Source organism: Thunnus thynnus, chromosome 10 (assembly GCF_963924715.1).
Source record: "Thunnus thynnus chromosome 10, fThuThy2.1, whole genome shotgun sequence".
NCBI classification, from domain to species: Eukaryota; Metazoa; Chordata; class Actinopteri; order Scombriformes; family Scombridae; genus Thunnus; species Thunnus thynnus.
The window spans coordinates 8,986,377-9,010,073 of record NC_089526.1 but is presented as its reverse complement, the minus strand read 5'-3'; the positions used below and the strand labels follow the sequence as shown (position 1 = coordinate 9,010,073).

Sequence of the window (23,697 nt, the reverse complement as noted above, 5' to 3'; positions counted from 1 at the left end):
ATGAGTCCAATTTCACTAAATGTATAATTTTGCCTAATGTGGTTAATATTAGTCACATGATTTAAATGTTTACATTGATGCAAAGACATGAATGTTTAATCATTACCGTGGAAATATTATATAAATGCCCTCTGATCACTTTGAATCCATCAGGACGAAACAATGACACCAGTTAATGAGAAGCTTTTGAGAACACTTGAAGAATTACGTTTAGGGGAAATCGAGCAATTCAAGTGGCTGCTGCAGCACCTTCAAATGAATGACCGCCCAAGAATCCCAAGAAGCCGAATAGAGAGAGCAGACAGGATGGACTTAGTGGATCTGATGGTGGAGATCTACGGTCAACAGTCTGTGGAGGTGACCAGGGAGGTTCTAAAGAAGATGAACAGGATGGATCTGGTGCAGAGTTTGTCAGACACCAGCTCAGGATCCAAAGGTAAGTTGTGTGAAAAAAACAAAACAATACAATTCCAATATGAAACATTTGGTATGCGGAGTAGGGTCTTATTCTACTTTAACGCTACTCTTTTTTTTCATTATTCAAAATACATTTTGGACAGTCAGGCAGCCATTTGAGTATGTGTTTGTTTTGATTGTTGTCATCCAGATGCCATTATCACAAGCAAACATACTCACTGTATGCTGTATAGTCATCATAGTCAATGACTGTAGATCAGTCACTGTTTTTAAATTGTCCACAGCAACAATAAGCCAAAAGTAAACCCAGAATAACTAGACTCCTACATATAGCATAGTTTCCAAAATGACATCCACTGATTGAAAAAGCAAGATCTTTCAAAGGGTTTCTTCTCTCAAGTTACCAAAAACAAAAAAATACAAGCAGCTTCCTAAAAGTCTAATGGTTAAGGTGCATACCACATAACTGTAATGGACTGGTTTGATTACAGTCGGGGACTTTTGTTGCATGTCATATCGCACTCTGTCCGCTCATATTCTGTCTGCTTCTTGACTGTCCAATTAAGGTGAAAATGCAAAAATAAAACGATAATAATACTAAAATAAAAAAGACACAAAACAAAAAACCCTCACTTACCTGTAGTGGCGTCTGCAGCAGTTGTATTTCTCAAAGTTTCGTAATATTTATCTCTAACATTTTTGCAGCCAATACAATGGAGATGAATGAAATTCTTTTGTGATGCTCTCACCATTGAAATATTACATTTAATTAATCTCACGGAAAAAGTCTCTTTTTTTCCAGGAACAGTGTCTCTGTTAAACTGAATAATCCTCAGAACATGCTGTCAACACTTTTTATAAGGATTATTTCTTTGGTTTAAAAAAAAAGTAGTTCCAATGAAAACTGTTATTGAATATTTTACATTTATTGTAATCTGGCAAAAAAAAACTGTAATTAATCATCATTATGTTCCTGTTATGCCATCATGAAGATGTAAACAATTTGCATGGCCACTTTGGTTTTTGGTACCTGGCTTGTTTCAATGACAACATAAGAAAGGACACTGATGGCTGGATGGATTTCCAAACACCTGGGAAAATAAAACCACAAGTATCTGCATGGCTACATACCACTGGGGGAAAGTGATATCTGAACTTTTGGGTTTCTTGGCAAAAAAGATGTAATTATGCAAACTAATCACTGCATTATTTGTGAAAAAAATGTAGTTGTTAGCATCAAGCTCCTCTTGCACCATCATTAAGTTGTTGGTTTTTGGTACCTGGCTTGGTACCACGGCAGCATAATACAGGACATTGACTATATAGCATGACAGCAACATCAACACCCATTATTTTACATGTTTGGTGTTGGTTACTATCCAGTTGTTTATTGTAATATATGTACATGCAAAACAAATTAAGTTATATGATTGCACCAGTATTTTTATTGTACAATCTTTCCCTTTCGTGAGGAATCGTTACTACAACAGTTACATGTACTTAGCCTGTAAGTTGTACATAACAGAAGTCCTGTGAAGTGCTGCCACTTTTCCTTGACTTAGACTTTTCTCAGCAGTAAGTCCTGCATAACATATTGCTCTCATGTTGGAGCAGTGCTATGTAGTCAAGTCAATTGTATTTGTATAGCCCAATATCACAAATCACAAATTTGACTCAGGGGGCTTTACAACTTGTACAGCAATACAAAATCCTGTCTTTAGACCCTCAATTCGAATAACAAAAAACTCCTTTAATGGGGAAAAATTGAGGAAACCTCAGGAAAAGTAAGAGGAGGGATCCCTCTCCCAGTATGGACAGATATGCAATAGATGTTGTGTGTACAGAAGAAGAGTATATGAGAGTACAGGAGAATATGTAGCATAGTGCTAAAGCAGCAAAGCATCCGGATAGTAGGGGTGGAGCTGAATCCAAATGCAGTATTCAGAAAAGCACAAATAGTGGGTTTTTACAAATATTTATTCCGTACAAATATTTTAAAAATGAATTGTTTTGGGGAAGAAAAAAAAACATGTCAAATAATAGCGCACAGGTTGGTTACATGCTATCTCAGGCTGTCTCCTCTGCTCCGCTGTGTTACATCTATTAGCAGCTCTCAATGAGGGTAATCACATCCACCCGCTGCATGACGCACATTTCCTTATTTGGACATCACTCCTGGAATTTGAGTTTTTCCGCAGAGATGAAGCTGAGCTACGGACATGTGCTAAATGCTCTCAAAGGGACTCTTGAAATTGTTGTTCCCATTCCCCTTTCCACAAAGTTAGGTTATAAAAATTAGGCAATAAATGAAAAGTTCAGAGCAATAATCACCGTAGTAGTTCTTCTCTACACTTTACATGCTATGCTGTCTCTGTGTTATGGGTGTATAAATAGCTACAGATCTGTCTTTGCAGTGGTGCAGAGTTGAGTTTTAGCTCAGTAGTCATTGTAGTCATCTATGATCTGTGAGACTCAAATTCAAGACCTGCTGTGGGGACCTCCGTCCAAGATAGTTTATTGATGAACACTTATTTTAAGACTTTAATATCCTAAAGTTAAAAGTGTAATAAAAATGAAAATAAGATTTCTATGCCTATTTCCACTTTTATTTGAATACAAATAGAAATAATGTTGCTGCCTGAACAAATACAGATACAAATATAAATACTGGGCCCTCTGCACATCCCTACTGGTTAGTCACCATATGATTCTATTTATAAACATAACATGATTTAAAACATTTTCTAATGTATTTTAACAAGGTCCTTCAAGAAGCTTGGAGTTTGGGGCTCATGGAGGCATTATGGTAATCCCTTTTATTATTCAATTTGCTCATTTATTTGTCATATGTTTATTTGTACATGTGTATGATGTTGCAAAATTAGTGAGTAAACTTATACTTGTGATTGTCCTCTGATGCATGAGTCCAATTTCACTAAATGTATAATTTTGCCTAATGTGGTTAATATTAGTCACATGATTTAAATGTTTACATTGATGCAAAGACATGAATGTTTAATCATTACAGTGGAAATATTATATAAATGCCCTCTGATCACTTTGAATCCATCAGGACGAAACAATGACACCAGTTAATGAGAAGCTTTTGGAAACACTTGAAGAATTACATTTGGGGGAAATCGAGCAATTCAAGTGGCTGCTGCAGCACCTTCAAATGAAAGACCTCCCAAGAATCTCAAGAAGCCGAATAGAGAGGGCAGACAGGATGGACTTAGTGGATCTGATGGTTGAGATCTACGGTCAACAGTCTGTGGAGGTGACCAGGGAGGTTTTAAAGAAGATGAACAGGATGGATCTGGTGCAGAGTTTGTCAAACACCAGCTCAGGATCCAAAGGTAAGTTGTGTTAAAAAAAACAACCCAATACAATTCCAATTTGGTATGCGGAGTAGGGTCTTATTCTACTTTAACGCTACTCATTTTTTCATCATTCAAAATACATTTTGGACAGTCAGGCAGCCATTTGAGTATGTGTTTGTTTTGATTGTTATATTATTTAGATGCCATTATCACAAGCAACATCCTCTGTCTTTGGATTTCCAAACACCTGGGAAAATAAAACCATAAGTATCTGCATGGCTACACATCACTGAGGGAAAGTGATATTTTAACTTCTGGGTATCCTGGCAAAAAAAAGATTTAATTTTGCAAACTAATCTCTGCTAACAACAATTTAGTTGTTAGCATTAAGCTCCTCTTGCATCATCATTAAGTTGTTGGTTTTTGGTACCTGGCTCGGTACCACAACAGCATAATACAGGACATTGACTATATAGCATGACGGAAACATCAGCACCCATAACTATACATATTTGATGTTGGCTACATGTACAACTACATGTAGCTAGCCTATGGGTGGTACATAGTAGAAGTCCTGTGAAGTGCTGCCACTTTTCCTCAACTTAGGCTTTACTCAGCAGTAAGTCCTGTATGACATATTGCTCTCATAATGGAGCAGTGCTATATAGCACATAGTGCTTAAGCAGCAAAACATCTGGAAAGTTACTATATGATTCCTTTTATAAGCATAATATCATTTAAAACATTTTCTGATGTGTTTTAACAAGGTCCTTCAGGAAGCTTGGAGTTTGGGGGTCATGGAAGCATTATGGTAATCCCTTTCATTCACTCATCTGCTCACTTGTAGATTTGTCATTCACTTTATTTATGTGAATTCTTTTTTCCATTTGTGTGATGTTGTAAAATTAGTGTTTAAAAAGGAGCAATTGCAGTAATTCACAAATGTGACTGTCCTCTGATGTAGGACTCCAGTGACTGGACTAAACTTGAACCTGAAGTGAACAGTACAGATGCAGATGAGGCTCCAACTTACAGGTAAAAATAACATCTTCAATACTGTGTCACAACAAACTGGAACCATTGAAAAAAGCTTGATTTCGATATTTTTTCAGGATCTTTTTCATGCCATATTACAGTAATTATGGTAATGCTACATTTAGCTCCAAATAAAATTAAGGCAGCTACTGGTTAAGTTTACATTTAGCCCATTGAGTCCCTTAAGTGTTATTACCTGATGGTTGTTTTATCTTGTCTTATCTTGTTGTTTTAAATCCAATTTAATCTTTTTTTCTTGTTTTTCTTGTTTTATCATAAAGCGTATCATCATCATTATTATTGTTATTAATAATGAAGTATTTTGTGCGTATACAAGGACTCTTTTTTTTTTTCTTTCAGCCTACAGTCTGAAGAAGGAAGGTTTGAATGCAGTGTCTCTGACCTGCGATGGGTCTGTGAAGAAAAGGTCAGCTTTAAGTACCAGTTCTGGTCTTGGGAAGAACACATGGAGAGAATGGAAAGCTTACAATACATGCCTGCAGGTCCTCTACTGGACATCACAGTCATTGCTGGGAAGTTAAATGAAGTGTACCTGCCACACTGGATCTGCACAGGTAAGTGAACATGAAGAAATAAGTAAACATGTATTTAAATGTATTGTGATACAATCCCTTTCTCCTCACTAAATATATGTGCTTGTATTTTGTGCAGATGACTCTACAATATTAGACAAGTTTGCAGTCCTACACATAGATGCCTGTGGAGATGTTGTTGAGGACGTGTCTGAGGTCACATCATCCCATGTCAAGTTATCTGAACCAGTTTTCTCTCAAAAAGGGCCTATGATTAATATTCGCTTTTCAGGGAAAATAAAGTGCAATGTGTTAATATACTATAAAACAAACACAACGTTCCTCAAACTTCATGTGTATCTGATCCGAAACGATCCTGCTCTAAAACAGGTTATTTAATATCTTACTATCACAAATGTATAATATAATCAGATTTTAAAAAAACCTACAACTGAGTATTAGGGCCAGTGGTGGAAAAAGTGAAATTGTGAGAATAGAGTTGTGAAGTGGGAGGGGTCGCTGGTCACAGAAGGTTTTTTCCCCTTTCTGTATTCCCATTTAAAAATCTTCTTTAAACGATATCCAAAAATATGACTCAACATTGAAACATGCATGTATGATCAATAACAAATTTCACATTTACACTTATTTTTATGCACATTTTATTGAAGATAAGCCACTTAAAACATGAGACAGCGAAGTGGACACGTTTCCTTATTTCAAGATGAAGGACCAAATGATTCTCCTCAGATTTCTGTCAGCAGCTGAAGTTAATATTTGTTTGGAGGCTAATAGATCTCACTGACAAACTGAAACTTTTCAATTTAAGCCCACTGCTCACTGCATATCAGTGTGCAGCAGCCTTCAATCCTTTGCCGACACCAACTTCATTTTTACATGAACACTGCTCTATTTATTTTTGTTTGTTTACTCATTAAACCACAATTCTACAGCAGTGTATTTGGTTATTCTCAAAATATACATGTTGCAAAATTTTATATAATAAAACTTATAATTGAAATTAATGATGATCTTCCTCATCAGCATAACTATCCTTAAAATCTTACAGTTCATCTTTTTCCACCAGTGGCCCTAATACTCTACTGTAAAAACCGTATTGCTTTTTCATGAATGTACTTTAAAACACAGACAACAATGTTTGTTACTGTAACCTTGAAGCAGCTTTGTTTGTATTGTTTTTTTCCAGACGGTGAAGAAGGAGGAAGAGTCTAAAGGATACGAAATGGGTGATAGTAAGTCAAGCCCAAACAACTACCTGAAATTGCGCAAAACATTCGTCCTCACATCAGACATAAAGACAGCAGAAATTCAGCCAGAGGTACAGTTTGAACTGTCTGTTAGAAATTTCATTTATGTAGTGAATTGTGGTTTAGACATGCTGCATGTAAAGACACAGTAGGATCAAAGACATTGCAGGGAGGTGTAGCTGCACATGGCCTTATGCATTTAATTTGTATTTTACTTGTTCTAAATTTCTTGTCTTTGTGTAAATATTTGATTTTTGAAAGATGAAACTGCCAGAGATGGTGAAATTGCAGCATTTTGCTGCAGGGATTTTGACACTTTTGTAGTACTTTTAGCCAAGTTGGAAATATTGTAGCTGTCAGAAATTTAAAACATCTTCAACTCAGAATTGCAACCAGGTAGCTGATGTGAAAGTTTTTCTCCAACTTGGCTGCAATTAAGGTCTGAACAATATGATGTGAACACAATATAAGACACAAGGAAACTATGCAAGTGAGAAACATGGATACAATTAAGAGAATTGGCATTTAGACTCCTTTGATTGTAAATAGATGCATCATTGTTTGTATTGGCCATTTGTATAAAGAGACATGTGATCAGTGTTGACAACCTAGATACAGCTTTTAAGAGCCTAGTGACAAATCTATTGATTGTTTGGTCACACATAAGCTACTTCAAGAAGGTTACCAATACTGCTTGGTGAATGTGGAGTCAGCTTTGCTCGCTGTGTTCAGAGTTTGGGAGAGATCAGCAGCCAGACAGAAATGTAAATGATCTGAGCATGTGCAAAACAGTGTTCCTAATGACCAGACACTAATCAACTAGTTTTGTTTTTGTTGTAAAGGATTTAACTTGACTGTTTACCTTTGTCAAAAACTAACTCCTCCTCTCCTTTTATGTTGTATTTTTACACAGGGTGGGATAACCCTCAGATATGCAAACACAAATTTCTATGAAGTGTTCATTGAAAATCCAGACAGAAACTTCAACTTAACACTCTCACACCGTTGTACAAAGAAGGGTAAAACAGTGTGTAAACCAGTGTGTGAACCAGTGTGGGCCTGTACAATTCGAAAAGGTCAGTGGTTGTTAAACAATATTATCTACACTACAAAAAAAGATGCGTTCTGTCTTTTCCATGAACCTAACCATTCTATATAATTAATGAGAGTTGTTGCTTTGTTGCTCTGTGGGTGTAATATTCTGGTTGTAGCTGTCTGATTTATGTATTCACCTGCCATTTAATACGTGATAATGAGGAGAAATTCCTGTTTATTTACTTCCAGAAACCCATAGAAGTGCTTAAAACAGCAAGTATGGGTATTGGGACAGAGTGATTTATCAAAGACCCAACACAACAAATTTGATCACAGTCGTAATAACATTTGATGGTTTTTGATGCAAACAACTATAACTGATCCTTCAGAATTAGAATGTTATTGATATTTAATATAATTCAATTTTATTTAGCTAAAATGTCTCATTATTGAATCTTTTATTGTGAATGAAATACATAAACCCACAATATCAGCTGTCAGTATTTGTTTTGTTCTCCATTTTATTTCAGATGACTATCCAAACTCTGGTCATTCAGAAGGTAAGACACTGCATATATGTACTGTCCATTACTATACGAGATTTCAGCTTTCAGTCATATGTCATAAATATTTCACATATTTGTTGCAAATATTTCAACCAGAATAAAACCAATTGGAATTTCATCAATGTTTAAAATGTTTGTAGTTTTGAAACCAAATTGTATGATCACCATGATATTATTGTAGCACCTGAGTTGTGTTTTGTTTGTTTTTCACATATTTCACATTTGACCATTTTAAATAAACTGCTGAGAAGTTGTCTTTCGCTGAATTTACAGAGCTGAACTTGGTCAGCTATTTTGTGCAGTATTCTTGTACTATGGTTTGCCTGCTGAAGTATTCTTGTCTAGAACAATGTATTTATTATAAGGTTATCATTTAATGTGTTGCAGCTGCAGCATCATCAGCTGGACCAGCTGGTGCTACAGTGAGAGGTAGGTACATTACAAAACATAAAGAGGCACTTCAACTTAAAAACATGCATGTTTGCCTGCTTCCTTAAATGGGAAGTTGACTGAAATACTGATAAATACATTATCCTTGAGTGATTATTGAAGTTTAGGACTGCCTATAGTATAAGGATAATTATTGTCAAGAAATCTTGTGCAGAGCCACAATAACAATGAATTGATCCTACTTACAAGTGTTGTGTCTGTATCCAAAGCGTGACGTTATTCCTCTGTGCCACTAAGAATGTGGTTAGTTCAATCAGGAGAGACAAGTGAATGAAGCAAAAACAATTGTTTATTATACAGATGATATTGATGATTAAGTGTTGTCAGAAGTCTTTGCCACTTAGACTCTATAGGGAGATTTTGAATCAAGGGACATCAGTCCTGAGCAGCAGCAAAATAAATCCCCCCATGCAATCTAGACACTGGTGGTGGTGGTGGTGGTCGCTGATGACTTCTGCTGAGTCTGATAAGGCTGATGAGATTGATTAAGTGACGCACTGTGAAGACTAGGCGGTGATGGGGAGGTGTTGGGGTGAGCAAAACAGCACCATGAAAGCACTAAGGTAGAGAGGGAGAAAACATATAATAGGCTGATGATGAAGGTGTGTCACCATGCTATTGGTTAGATGTGACCAGCTGATTTGAACAGCTGACGTCTTAATTGACGTCCAGGGGAACCACACCAAGGAAATTATGACTGAGCATGCTGAGGGATGGGAATGACAGATGGTTTGAGAAACAATACTACAGACCTGAGCATACATAAGATGGTCTTTCTGACTGAACTTTCGCTGAGGTTCATTTGTTTAGAAACGGCTCCAAAGACTAATAACAGCAAGTTTTTTCTCTCCAGAAAGCGTTTCTATGTCAGGAAGAGGCCAGCACACATGTGTAAGGATGCGGTTCTCTTTACAGTAACAGTTACAGATTACTACAGTAACCACCATCTTCAGGGATGAAGGAACATGTCACCTAGTGCAGTAGTTGTGGCTCATTAACATGTTTTTTATAGTTTTTGGACAACAACAGGTGTACGGCACAGAGGAATAAGATATATCAGGCTTTGGATACACACATAATACTTGTAAGTAGGATCAATTCATTGTTGGTTTGATTCTGCACATGAGATTTGTTGACAATAAGAAAAATATAGAAAATCGCCATCCTTATGTTTTAATCACCCTCATTTATATTCTATACAAATACTTACTCAAATACAATGTCTTGACTGTTGTTTAGTTGATCTGATATGTAGACACTAATAGATACTAATCCACTGAGGGATTCATAAACAGGAAGAGCAAATCAAGGACAAATTAAGAGAAACAAAAGCTTCTGAGAGACAGATCCTGATTTTATATTAGCCAACTTTTTTCTCAAGTGTTCTGATCATTAAAGAAAGCAGTTTGTTTTCTGTGTCAGTGACGTTAAAGAAGAACAATACAATTGTTAAACAATTAAAATTTTCCCTAAATTTCTTACAGCTGTGGGATCCTCAAGTGGAGCAACTGGTGGAAATACCTTGGCTGAAGGCAGGTCCACAGGTATTAACTATGCAATTTTCTCATGAAATTACTTTTAACACTTACAAGAAAAAAAACAAAACAGAACAGGTCTAACTTGATCAAGGGTTAGACACATTATATATATATGCAATCCAAAAAAGCTGGATAAAGGCAAAAGCCTGGCTTAATTCGATAAGCCTTGCTAATTTAAGTGAGAGTTCTGTTCCATTACTGTGGCTTATGTGATTCCCTGCTCATGATGACTTATTTAGCAGAACTAGCCTGCTCTGTGGCAGGCTAACTGTCGAGCTTAATTTAGCTGTGTGTCAAAGAATGTCTGACAGTTGGAAAGAGACCCAGAAGCTTGCATTACTGTTTAGAAGATACAATAAGATGGAAGAACTGTGAGGGACTTTTACAAAAATACCCATTTCAGTTAATCCCCAATTTTATTCATGGTCACTTTTGTTTTGGAGTGAACCCTTTTATTTAAAAGCTTAGCATTTATAATGTAAGAAATAAAAGTGTGTCAACGTTGTTTTGAACTTATTTATTCATTCAATCACTCATTTTGTTCAAGCTATGAAGACAATAAGAAAATTAAATAAAGTCCAAACCATGACCTTCTGCAGTGTATAAATGTATACAGTGGAAACTGCTTATAGTGATCACAGTTACAGTGATCAACTACTTATATTGATCAAATCCACCTATAGTAATCAAATTGTCCGCTTACAATGTTCGTTTTGGGTCTCTTCATACATGACAACATATGGAAAAATATTTTAAAACTACAGTAATTATATTTTTTGTACTTTACTCCCATTATAAGTGGCTGCGGCACCATTATTGCCTACCTGAGGCTCCTGCTGTGCACATTGAAATCATGACAGGAATCAGTAAGTCATTTTCTCTCAATGGAAAACGCAGTCTCCTCGAAGCTTATCACAATAAAAAATATATCTTAAAAATAAATCTTAAAAATCTAAGGAAAGGATTACCGCTCTCTTTGTCTGTTCTGCTGCCAAGGAAAAGAAGGAACTTCTTGTCATCAAAACCCCCGCTGCTTCAAAAATGTGCGCACACTGTGTTTTAAACAGTTAATAAAATTCAGTAAATAGCGAAGCTGTCCTTTTCATTTTTTTATATTCATATAGGCTAATACATATACAAACATCAATTAGATGATATTCTGCATGAGAAATAAAGAAAATCAAATTTGGTTATTATAATCATCCAGTTATGGTAGACGTGATCAATATAAGCGGTTTCCACTGCACTTATATCCTTCTCCAGTTTCTTCATCTCCAACCTTTTCATTTTTAACTTTCAATGATGCTTGTAAATCAAATAGTCATCCTGCAAAAGAGAAAATGTGTCAAAGAGTAGATGATTATGTAGGTGGTAATGATGAGTTGGTTCACTTAAGTTACCCACACCATGATTTTAATTATACATCTGATATTATCTAGCCTACTGATAATATAGCCACAGTCAGTATTCTGAATGTTTATTTATTAATAAATAAAGATAAAACTATAATAAGGGACAAGTGCTACTCTTCACTTCTCTACACAGATTCATCCTGCCAGTCTCAGGAATTGACCTGTCAACCCATGTCTGCTCCACAAACCATAAGGCCATCACTAGCCACCAACATAGGTACGTATAATTTATTGTTTTAATCTGTCAGCTCTAGTTTTCTCTTCTTTTTGCAACATAGTATCTTCTTTTCAATGATCGACTGTTCTGGGCTGTTTATGTACTCTGTGTGTGCGTTCACACTGCAAGCCTATTCAAACCTGGCTAGAGTTAACGTCGACTAGACACGGCTAAGCTACGTTAGTGGAACGGCTTGAGCCTCAAGTAAAATTTGACGTTAATCGTTTAAGGATAGTGTGGCATGTGAACACCTTATTCAGGTTTATGAACATGTTCTGTTGGAAAAGAAATGAGTTGCTGAGATGTTCAGGAGTTAAGACACAACTGGAAACAGATGATCAGAAACCTGGATACTGTTGGAATCATGTAAACAGGGATATGAGTAGCCAGGTTTCTCATGTTCTATGTAAATATCATATCCTGAATATGATCAAAACCAGGATCCTAGTGTGCATGTAAACACACTCATTCTGGCCTGTATACTGCAGAATCAGAATGAGCTTATTTCCTAAGAAATAAGGTACAATTTTGTGTGTGTGTGTGTTTTTTTTTTTTTAAAGAAAATGATGAAAAGGACCATAACGACTAGATTAACCATTAAATCTAAACATGTCTTTGTGGTGTTTGTTGAGTTAGAGGCCTTCACGGGTCCACTCAGTTCTCAGGAAGTGAGAGACTGGGTCCACTTTTCCACCGGTCTGTTTTGGATCATGAAGACCTCTAGTTTGAATGTAAATCAATTAACCTGTTTATTCAGTAGTTCTTCAAGAAGCTGATGTCACCAGATATTAATCTAAATCAATGGGTCATTTCCATCCCCTCTGCTCTCAGGAAAGCACTTTGTGGACAAACACCAGTGTGATCTGATCGCGAGAGTGAGCAATATAGGCCCAATCTTGGATAATCTATGGGATAAAGGCATAATCCAAAACGGAGTTTATAAAGAAATCATGGAAATCTCAACCACTGAGGATAAGATGAGGAAACTCTACATTGGTCCCCTGAATGCATGTGGAGATGAAGGCAAAGACATCTTCTACAAACTCCTTGAGGAGTATGAGCCATATCTTGTTGCTGATCTCAAGAAGAAGGAGTCTTAAAAACTGTGACATGGTGAAATTAGCTTTTTTGACCAAACATATACACTGGCTACCTGAACCTGATAGTATTACACATTAACAGAACACTTTGAATAACCAACATTTATGAAAAATATTCATCATAGTGACATTTAAAAGGTTTTAAAATTTAAAACATTTAAAGTTCCTCAAACATTTTATCTAAAGAAAAAGAAGAATTGATAGGGAGTTGGGGGTCAATAGCAAAAACATTACATATCAAGTTACAAAATTATACAATTTGTGTAATTTAGGATATAAAATTTTGGATCGCTTAAGTATTTTTCAGAAATAAGAGCCTGTGTCTGAAATGACTCTTTTTACAACATAACACACTATATTTACACTCTGCCATTTTAATTGAGTGTCTGAATTCTGAATGTGTACATTTATGCACCAGATAGTACCCTCAAAATGTACACAATGGAATGAAAAAAGTAGCGTCCGTGGCATGTACACCAGAGAGATCATTGTTTCTGACCCCTCAGACTACGGCTCTGGTCTAACTAAAATTCTTGTGTCATTTTAAGATTCTGCCTTATCTGGACTGATGTGACTCGATGTGTGAGTCACTCAGTCAGTCAGTGTGCAGGACAAACGCACAGCTTTCATGTCCAGGTGCTGAATCCCAAAAAAACAGGTACAGTGGCCTTGTTTCCCAAAACCATCTTGTAAAATCCATCTTCTGAAGCCTCCTAAGCTTAAGAGGTGTTTCCCAAAAGCATCATAACTGAAGACGCTGTGAGAAAGATTAGACGAGTAGATTGAGTGACTCCTTCCCACTCATAGGAGGCTTAGAGCATCTGAAGAAGCTCCACAACCTGTTTTATATAAGTTTTCATTGTTTTTGTTCATTTTGAAGTTAAATTAGAAAGTAAAACTAAACCAATATTAACACACAAAATTTAATTCAACAATTGATCTGCCAGTTTGTATCGTCATCATCCTCTCCCTCTTCTTGCATCATATATACATCTCTTTCTTCTCTGATGGTATATTTTCAGGTTCTATATCTTCTCTCTTCTCTCTATTTATGTGTGTATGTTGTATGACAGAATGACACATATTCATGATACTGAGGAAACAGGAACCTCCACTGCTTCTTTTTAGTTTTGATATGATCTTCAGAGTAACGTCTGCCTCGAGCAGCAGCTAAATCAGGTAAAGTTTACTTTCTTAAACCGTCTTCCACCCAGTAACATGAATTATAAAGACTGTAGACTGTTAACTGCACATAAAGCTTTGTTTTCATACTGAACAATTTCCAGTATAAAACATTTATTTGTGTAATTTACAACATTTACACTTTGTGATGATTATTTTCAACATATAGCATGACTTACAGACAGTTGAATATGCAAAGTTACTTAAAAATGTATTCAGCATCATCTTCATCAGCACAGAGCCAACGTTAAGAAGCTCTTAATGTTGTGCACTTCCTCTTTATTGCTTTGGGAAACACATGTAGAAGTTTAAGAGCATTTGTAGAAAACACTCTTAAATTCTATGAACGACTGTTATCAGGAAGCGAGGACCTGGTTTGGCTGGCAGTGTAGCAGCAAAGACTCCTCACTGGCACCAACTAGTGTTTCCTTACAAGTCTGTCAAATGTAGAACTGGTTTTAAGGTTTTTAGTTGTTTTCAAAGCATTACATGGACTGGCACCAGTTATCTCTCTGAACTCCTCAGACACAATTCAACCTCCAGACCTCAACAGTTGAAGCACATTTCAAATGTATTTTATTGTCAGTAACTTTTACTTGAATTTTACAAGCAACAGGCTGATATCTTTCTTTGTTTTTATAATGAAATACAGAAGAAAATAGAGCACAGTTTTATTTATTAACTAACTGTAAGTCCTAGCAGCTGAACTTCACAAGACAAAGCTCCAGGCCAAGCGTGATATATTTAAAATTCAAATGTAAATGAGGTGTTTTCCATTCCTGCCTGCAGACTGTCGAACAGTTTATATCCAAAGGTCTTATATTCACCTTTTATTTCATCTTTTTTATTCTATACAAATATAACATTGACTATGCATTTTGTACGTTGTGTATTTTTATTTAAGCATTTGTTTTTAAATAAATTGTCTTGATATGAGCTCATTCTCATGTATCTATTCTGGTGTAACTTAAAAGTCACTTATCTAGCAACATTATTTGAGTAATTTTAGACAAAATTTAGTTGCTGCCAATAAACAAAAACTTCAGGACTTTAAGCAGCGTTCTTAACAATTTGTTGATTGCTTTGGATTTAGACGTATCATGAGCCCTACTGCTCCTGAATCTGACTTTGTGTACGATGCTGTTGACCACCACAAGTTCACAAATCATGAAAAGAGTTAAGCGACTTTATCTTGTTTTAGTTGGATGTGTGGACTAGAGGTAGAGTTCATTTTCCCCTTTACCTCCAAACAGCTGATCATATAAAATCAAACTTTTCATTGTTCATTTCCTACGTCTAGACCGGCATTTAAACAAGAAAGCAGATAAATGTGAGGTTGGTAACTGCAAGGAAAATGCTGAGCTTGTACTGATAGGATGTAAAATATTCATCCTGTCATTGTAGAAAGAAAAAGGCTTAATTTGTATCTGAAAGTCTGAAGTCAAACACACACACGCACACACACACACACACACACACACACACACACACACACACACACACACACACACACACACACACACACACACTGCAAAACAACCTCTCAGATATCAACACCAAAGCTGTCACATGTGAAACATATGACTCTGATTTCAGCCTCCTCCCATCTGACCTGATACAGATCCGTAATGTGTAAAAATTTAAAGATAAAGGACCAGACGTCAGGTAGACAAGAACACAAGTCAGTGTTTTCCCTCCTCCTCCACTCACATTTGTAACTTTTCAGTTCCTGACATGATTGATATGTAATTTGAGAAGATGACCTCTCAATTAGGCTTTCATTACAACCAAATCATGAAAATGAAAATAGTTGTTCACTGGCATGGAGGTTTTGTGGGAAACACTCAGAACTACTTTCTTCTTCTAGGTAAATAATCACACTTGAAACTTGAAACCCTTTTGAACAATTACAGACACAAATGAATGTTATGATCAGTGTGCACATTTTGAAAAACTTGGCAGTAAAAACACACATGTGACTCTGTCACATCAGTATACTTCCTTCATATATGTTGTTTTTAGATCACTTCATTCTCTCAAATAATCAGAACCAAACATAACAATGAGGGAATTTATTATAGATTTTAAAATAGAAAATATGTTGAATGACCCTCATACAGTAAACAGTGCTCCATTGTTGCCACCTGGTAATTTCAAAGGATACAGTACATTCATAGGCAACACATATTTATTTGTAAAGCACCTTTCAACAACAAGACAATTCAAAGTGCTTTATGTGAGACGTCAAAAAAGATATTAAGACAAGATATCCAGTATAAAAAGAAAGCATTATAAAAAAGACACTGATAGAATTAAAAAATAATAAAATACAAGATTAAAATAAGATCAAATCGAACAAAACATAAAAAACAAAAGAACAAAAATGTGTCTTACATCTACAAGAGTTTTAGTTCTTGTTGACACTGTCAGAAAGGTGATAATTCAACTTAATGTTTATTATTGAAGTCGTAGTGGGCGGTGTTGTTGTTGTTCTGGACTGCATTATATTAAAAGGTGTTTCTAATATTTTGTCCATCCCCCCGTTTACATACATGAGGGGGGAAGAATATTAGAAACATCTTTTAATATAATGCGAAACATCACCAAACACTATGACCTCAATAATCAACATAAACATTTTTTGAAGATTAAATACTGTTATATGATTTTTCTTTGCTAACATCAGAACCAATGATGATTCTCTTCATTTCTCTTTTCCCTTTAAGATCTTTCAACTGATAAATATATTTACATTATTTGTCAGGACTTTAAGTCTTTCACACACTCTGCTGCTAAAAAACTTGAATGAGCCACCTGATCTAAACATCACATGTTCTTGTTGTTATAACGGAGGCTAAAATAAATCACCCTTTGTATTTGATTTGTTGCATTTTGTTTTCATAGTTAAAAATAGTCACGATGCAATAATTTTACACTTGTGTCTTAAAAACTTTGGACAGCTCTGTTTCTTGATTTCCTCTTGTCCTCCTCAGTGCTAGAGATAGCAGTAGTGCTGCAACTGATGAGTGGATCACTGAGAAATAAAATAAAATATGGGAAGACTTGTAAAATACTCCTTTAACTGTTTGTTTGATCAGGTCCAAATGTTCTGTAATATTCTAATTAATTAGGTTAGCAGCAAAAATGGGATTGTTTTTGCCACTCAACAGGCCACTTCTGTGTTTTTATTTGTTTATTGTTTTCTTATAATTTACCTTTGGATCCTGAGCTGGTGTCTCACAACAGCTTCACCAGATCGTTCCTGTCTATTTTCTTGAAAAGCATCTTGGTCACCTCTGCAGCCCATTGGCTGTAGGTCTGCTCTATCAGATCCACCACATGTTTCCTGTCTGCCTTCTCCAGTTTGCTCCATGGGATGCACGGGAGTTCTGCCGGGATGAGGTCTCTGTCCTGCAAAAACCACTTGAAGTCTTCGAATTTTTCCTCTCTCAAACGTTGCAGCATTTTCAAAAGCTTCTCTTTAATCGTTGTGACTGTTGCTGCCTGGTGAAATAAAAACAAATAAACAAAGGGAGATGATTTGAACATAATTTTATTGATTAGAGCTGAACAGCTCCTCTGAATGCAGCATCAGTTCTAATCATGATTTAAAATATTGGATGATTTTCAACCTGCATCTTATTGAATGAAGATTTGTTGTGAAAAGTCAGACTGATGTGACATTACTCACTTTCTGGACCAGTGCAGATAGTTCATCCACAGTGTGTTCCTCTGAGGAGAAATGGAATAAAACACTTTGCATCAGGCTTTCTTGATTCATAAAGATTTATAATACAAAGGGTTTTCTCAAAAAATGACCAACAAAGCAAACACAATCTTGAATCTCTCACCCTCTAATCATTGTGATTTCACATCAAAGTGCAACTTTGTGCTGCTCCTTTCACTCACACAATCAACAATTTCTATATAAATTCTACTTTTTTTTAATTTAAAGTGGAGCTTACTTAAATTTGTCAAATATTACAAACACAAACTTCATTCGTGCCATAGATTTTCTGAGAAAAGGACTTAAGGTTAAGGACCAAGTACACCAGGAAGAGTACTTATGGTTGCTGAAGTAGCTAATAGAGATCCAAATAAAACACAAATGAACACAATAATTAAAGAGGAATCAGAGCCCATAAAGTGTTTATTTTGACAGGTCAGTTCTACATTTTATAAATATAATGTCATTCATCCTCCAAATGCCATTTTTAAACCCTCAAATCTCACTTTTTTGTTTTATTTGTTATTCAATGCAGCACTTACATTAGCCACTATAATGTGTCCAACCCTTGATCAAGTTAGACCTGTTCTGTTTGGGTTTTTTTTTTTTGTTTTTTCCTTGTAATTCTTAAAAGTCATTTCATGAGAAAATTGCATAGTTAATACCTGTGGACCTGCCTTCAGCCAAAGTATTTCCACCAGTTGCTCCACTTGAGGATCCCAAAGCTGTAAGAAATTTAGGGAAAATTGTAATTGTTTAACAACTGTATTGTTCTTCTTTAACGTCACTGACACAGAAAACAAACTGCTTTCTTTAATGATCAGAACACTTGAGAAAAAAGTTGGCAAATATAAAATCAGGATCTGTCTCTCAGAAGCTTTTGTTTCTCTTAATTTGTCCTTGATTTGCTCTTCCTGTTTATGAATCCCTCAGTGGATTAGTATCTATTAGTGTCTACATATCAGATCAACTAAACAAAAGTTTAAGTGAGGGAATACATACTTTACAGAGGGATAAAGTTTCATGTAAAATTCAAAACCAAAGCTACAACAGCTACAAAAATAGGTATACATGTTTGGTTACAATTAAAAAAAAGACTAAAGACAACAAACAATGTAAATTAAACCAAATGTCATGAAAATGTTAATAATGTTTGCATTGCATTCTGGTAGAAACATTTTATTTCTTGAAACTCTTGAAAATATATGATAGTAACTGCCAAAACATTGAAATAAATTTATTGTATTTAAGTATTTGCATAAGGTATAAATGAGAGTGATTAAAGCATAAAGATGGTGGTTTTCTATATTGTTCTTGTTGTAAACAAATTTCATGTGCAGAGTCAAACCAACAATGAATCTATTGTACTTACAAGTATTGTGTGTGTATCCAAAGCCTGATATATCTTATTCCTCTGTGCCATAGACCTCTGTTGTTGTTAAAAAACTACTAAAAACATGTTAATGAGCCACATTGCTGCACTGGGTGACATGTTCCTTCATCCCTGAAGATGGTGGTTACCGTAATAATCTGTAACTGTTACTGTAAAGAGAACCATGTCCTTGCACATGTGCAGTGGCCTTTTCCCGACACAGAAATACTTTCCAGAGAGTAAAAACTCAGTCGCTGTAATTAGTCTTTGGATCTGTTTTTAAATGACTAACCACACTGTTCGTGGCACAGAGGAATAACATGTCACACTTTAGATACAGACACAATACTTGAGTAGAATTGATCCATTGTTATTGTGGCTCTGAACATGAGATTTGTTGACACTAAAAAAACTGGAAATTGCCATCCTTATCCTTTAACTATAGGCAGTCCTAAACTTCAATAATCAATCAAGAATAATATATTTTAACGCTTCTAATGTGTTAGAAAAGGGTTTACACCTTTAGTGTTAGCGGGTCAAATTTGACCTGTGTTTGAATTCATTAACAAGCACTGAAAAAAAAACTAATTATAATCCAGAAACATGTTTTATCTGGCAAGTGACTTGTTATTCCACCATAACCATAATTTATATATACTTACTTTGATATTTTGTGTACCTTAGACCACATTTAACTTACAATGTACAAATCGTTTTTATTTCAAAATAGGCAAAATGTATCTATTTTATTGCTTATGATGAACAGAACAGGCAAATACATTAGAAGACCATGAGAGGCTAATGATAAACAAAAAAATTACCAAAATAACTTGTTCATATTTTTTATATGTTAAAATGAGCAATTATTGTTACATCTGTTGTGTTATGGCTCAAAATTGACTGTATATACTTCCCTATGAAAAAAGGAGAAAAGTGAATTTAATTTCCAAAAACATTTTATTTTCATTGATCAAACAAGTGTCATCTCTGGCATGGTGTGTGTGTATGTGTGCTGGGTGCCACTCTACAATTGAATTCAAGTCAATATGCTTGAAACATAATTTTAATATTATTACATAATATTATTATACCATTTTTTATTATTTATTTTTTTATATTTATTTTTATTATTTTATTATATATTTTTATTTATTTTACTATTATTTTTGTTTTGTTGTATTTTTTGTTATTCATGATGGTTTGGCACCATTTAATATGTATTTCTCTGCATAAACAACCCATAATTACAACTGGGTCAAATTTGACGCGTAACGCAACAGATGTAACTTTTTTTATATAGGCATTTAAAAAAAAGAAAAAAGATCAAAATGTGTTTTATCATATTCCGTAGGCCATGTTAGAGGATGTATAGAAGCCTTGAAGCCTTCTCCACAATAGAAGTGTTAAACAAAGTATTTATCAGTATTTCAGTCAACTTTACATTTAAGGAAGCAAAATGCAATTATTGCAAACATGCATGTGTTTAAGGTGAAGTGCCTCTTTATGTTTTGTAAAGTCCAGTTCAGCTCTGTAAATTCAGCTAAATACAACTTCTCAGCAGTTTATTTAAAATGGTCAAATGTGAAATATGTGAAAAACAAACAAAACACAACAACTTAGGTGCTACAATAATATTATGGTGATCATATGATTTGGTTTCAAAACTACAAACATTTTAAACATTGATGAAATTCCAATTGGTTTTATTCTGGTTGAAATATTTGCAATGAATGTGTGAAATATTTATGAAAAGCTGAAATCTCATATAGTAATGGACATTACATATTTGCAGTGTCTTACCTTCTAAATGACCAGATTTTGGATAGTCAGCTGAAATGAAATGGAGAACAAAACAAATATCAATATTTGCTGATATTGTGGGTTTATGTATTTCATTCATTAACAAAATATTTAATAATGATATATTTTAAAATATCATTATATTAAATATAATTAATATCCTAATTCTAAAGCCAACAGATTATGACTGTGATCAAATTTGTTGTGTTGGGTCTTTGATAAATCCTTCTGTCCCAATACTTGCTGTCTTAAGCACTTCTATGGGTTTCTAACTAGCAGGTGAACACATAATTCAGACAGCTACAACCAGAATATCACACCCACAGAGCAACAAGTCTATTTTCAGTGTGCATTGGTGTTGGTGATTCAGGTCTCATTAATTATTACATTAATTATATAGAATGGTTAAGTTAATGGAAAAGACAGAATGCATATTTTTATATAGTGTAGGTAATATTGTTTAACAACCACTGACCTTTTCGAATTTCACAGGTCCACACTGATTCAAACACTGGTTCACACACTGGTTCACTCTTCTTTGTACAATGGTCAGAGAGTGTAAAGTTGAAGTTTCTGTCTGGATTTTCAATGAACACTTCATAGAAATTTGGGTCTTGGCTGTCATATCTGAGAGTTAATTTCTGTGTAAAAATACAACATAAAAGGAGAGGAGTTAGTTTTTGACAAAGGTAAACAGTCAAGTTAAATCCTTTACAACAAAAACAAAACTAGTTGATTAGTGTCTGGTCATTAGGAACACTGTTTTGTACATGCTCAAATCATTCACATTTCTGTCTGGCTGCTGATCTCTCCCAAACTCTGAACACAGTGAGCAAAGCTGACTCCACATTCACCAAGCAGTATTGGCAACCTTCTTGAAGTAGCTTATGTGTGACCAAAAAGTCAATGGATTTGTCACTAGGCTCTTAAAAGCTGTATCTAGGGAGAACGTTGCTAAGTTTGCACAAATTGCCAATACAAACAATGATGCATCTATTTACAATTAAAGGAGTCTAAATGCCAATTCTCTTAATTGTATCCATGTTTCTCACTTGCATAGTTTCCTTGTGTCTTATATTGTGTTCACATCATATTGTTCAGTGTTTAATTACAGCAAAATTGGAAAAGCCGTTCACGCAAGCTACCTGGTTGCAATTCTGAGTTGAAGATTTTTAAATTTCTGACAGTTACAATATTTCCAACATGGCTAAAAGAACTACAAAAGTGTCAAAATCCCTGCAGCAAAATGGCTGCAATTTCACCATCAGTCGCATCTAAAAAATCTAATAATAACACAAATACAATAAATCAACTTGAAATAAAATATTGTTAAAATGTGCAAGGCTAGGTGTGACCACACCATTTGCACACCTCAATGTGCAATGCAATGGCTTTGATCCTATTTTATCTTTTCATACAATACGTCTGAACCACAATTCACTATATAACTGAAGCGAGGTCTGTGAGCTAGTTCAGGCAGCCAAAGTCAAGTGGCTGCTCCACTCACAAGCCATACTCCCCGAACTGTGACATATATCCAACACACCCTTATAATCTTGGCGGTGTACTTAAGTCATCAGTACTCTGCTCACATTTAGCTGCATCCTGCTTCCACACTGGTCATACAAGCTATGCTTGCTTGCTGCCATTTGTAGGCCTATAGAGTTTCAAAAGCTCGACCTCCACCCCAGCATCCACCTGTAGGCTCTGAGTCTGTCTTCCCCTAGGAGGGAAGTTAATGCCGTTGCTCCAACTTCCTGCTATGAGACATCAATGTTTCCTTGTGGGGAGTCACGAGATCAGAGCCTAGACGCCAAACATTAATGCTGTACATATTCTGCATTTAAATAATAATGTACTCCACATGAGTTGGCTGACTGAAATGTAAATACTGAGAGACAGTACAAAGTATACCGGAGGGGAAATTTTTGCTGTGTTGATGTCTGCGGTGAGGACAAATCCTTGTTGCATTTTCAGATACTTGTCTGGACGTGGCTTCCGGATTACTGTGTATCCATCTGAGGATTCTGTTTTGTCCACTGTCTGGAAAAAAAAGCAATATAATGTAAGCACAAAGCTGCTTCAAGGTTACAGTAGCAAACATTGTCATTTGTGTTTTAATGTACTTTAAAACACAAATGACAATGTTTGAATAAGCAATACAGTTTTTACAATAGAGTATTAGGAGCACTGTTGGGGAAAAAATGAAATGTGAGGTTTCCAGAATAGACAAGATATTGAGGAAAAGATCATGTTATGAAAATAAAGCTGCAAATTTGAAAGGAATATTTTATTTTGAAAGAAAAGTTTTTAATATTATATAAAATTTCTCAACATATATATTTTGAGAATAACCAAATACGCTGCTGTAGAATTGTGGTTTAATGAGTAAACATTAAAAATTAAGTTATAGTATATTTCATCAGTGAAGGAAATACTTAGTGTACCACACCCGCAGTCAAAATACAATAAACCAACTGCATTATTTCTGAGTTGTAAACCTTATGAAGCAGCTGCTGAAGCACATTGAGCACTTGATTTTGTCCAGACAACTGTGCCAAAGAGCGCAGAGATCAAATCTCAATGTATGGTGTCGGAAAAGGATTGAAGGCTGCTGCACATTGACATGCAGTGAGCAGTGGGCTTAATTTGAAAAGTTTCAATTTGTCAGTGAGATCTTTTAGCCTCCAAACAAATATTCACTTCAGCTGCTGACAGAAATCTG

General features: G+C 35.3%; 2 protein-coding genes across 2 annotated transcripts in view; one reads left to right on the top strand and one right to left on the bottom strand.

Moving 5' to 3' along the window:
* Positions 1–13,028, top strand: part of LOC137191002 (uncharacterized) — a 37,999-nt gene extending 24,971 nt beyond the window's left edge. Inside the window, exons 26-39 of the mRNA XM_067600780.1 lie at positions 154–436; positions 3,180–3,223; positions 3,491–3,773; positions 4,505–4,548; positions 4,702–4,772; positions 5,133–5,347; positions 5,445–5,695; positions 6,513–6,644; positions 7,487–7,649; positions 8,139–8,168; positions 8,562–8,603; positions 10,109–10,168; positions 11,708–11,791; positions 12,623–13,028. Of these exons, the coding sequence (XP_067456881.1) occupies positions 154–436; positions 3,180–3,223; positions 3,491–3,773; positions 4,505–4,548; positions 4,702–4,772; positions 5,133–5,347; positions 5,445–5,695; positions 6,513–6,644; positions 7,487–7,649; positions 8,139–8,168; positions 8,562–8,603; positions 10,109–10,168; positions 11,708–11,791; positions 12,623–12,891 (1,971 nt within the window). The 3' untranslated portion in view covers positions 12,892–13,028. The remainder of the gene's footprint in view (positions 1–153; positions 437–3,179; positions 3,224–3,490; positions 3,774–4,504; positions 4,549–4,701; positions 4,773–5,132; positions 5,348–5,444; positions 5,696–6,512; positions 6,645–7,486; positions 7,650–8,138; positions 8,169–8,561; positions 8,604–10,108; positions 10,169–11,707; positions 11,792–12,622) is intronic.
* Positions 13,029–16,130: 3,102 nt separating this feature from the next.
* The window catches only part of LOC137191005 (uncharacterized), a 32,506-nt gene continuing 24,939 nt past the window's right edge, over positions 16,131–23,697 (bottom strand). Inside the window, exons 26-32 of the mRNA XM_067600786.1 lie at positions 22,887–23,015; positions 21,448–21,613; positions 20,973–21,002; positions 18,466–18,525; positions 17,765–17,805; positions 17,289–17,577; positions 16,131–17,107 (exon numbers count right to left, since the gene is read on the bottom strand). Coding sequence (XP_067456887.1) covers positions 17,311–17,577; positions 17,765–17,805; positions 18,466–18,525; positions 20,973–21,002; positions 21,448–21,613; positions 22,887–23,015 — 693 coding nt within the window. The 3' untranslated portion in view covers positions 16,131–17,107; positions 17,289–17,310. The remainder of the gene's footprint in view (positions 17,108–17,288; positions 17,578–17,764; positions 17,806–18,465; positions 18,526–20,972; positions 21,003–21,447; positions 21,614–22,886; positions 23,016–23,697) is intronic.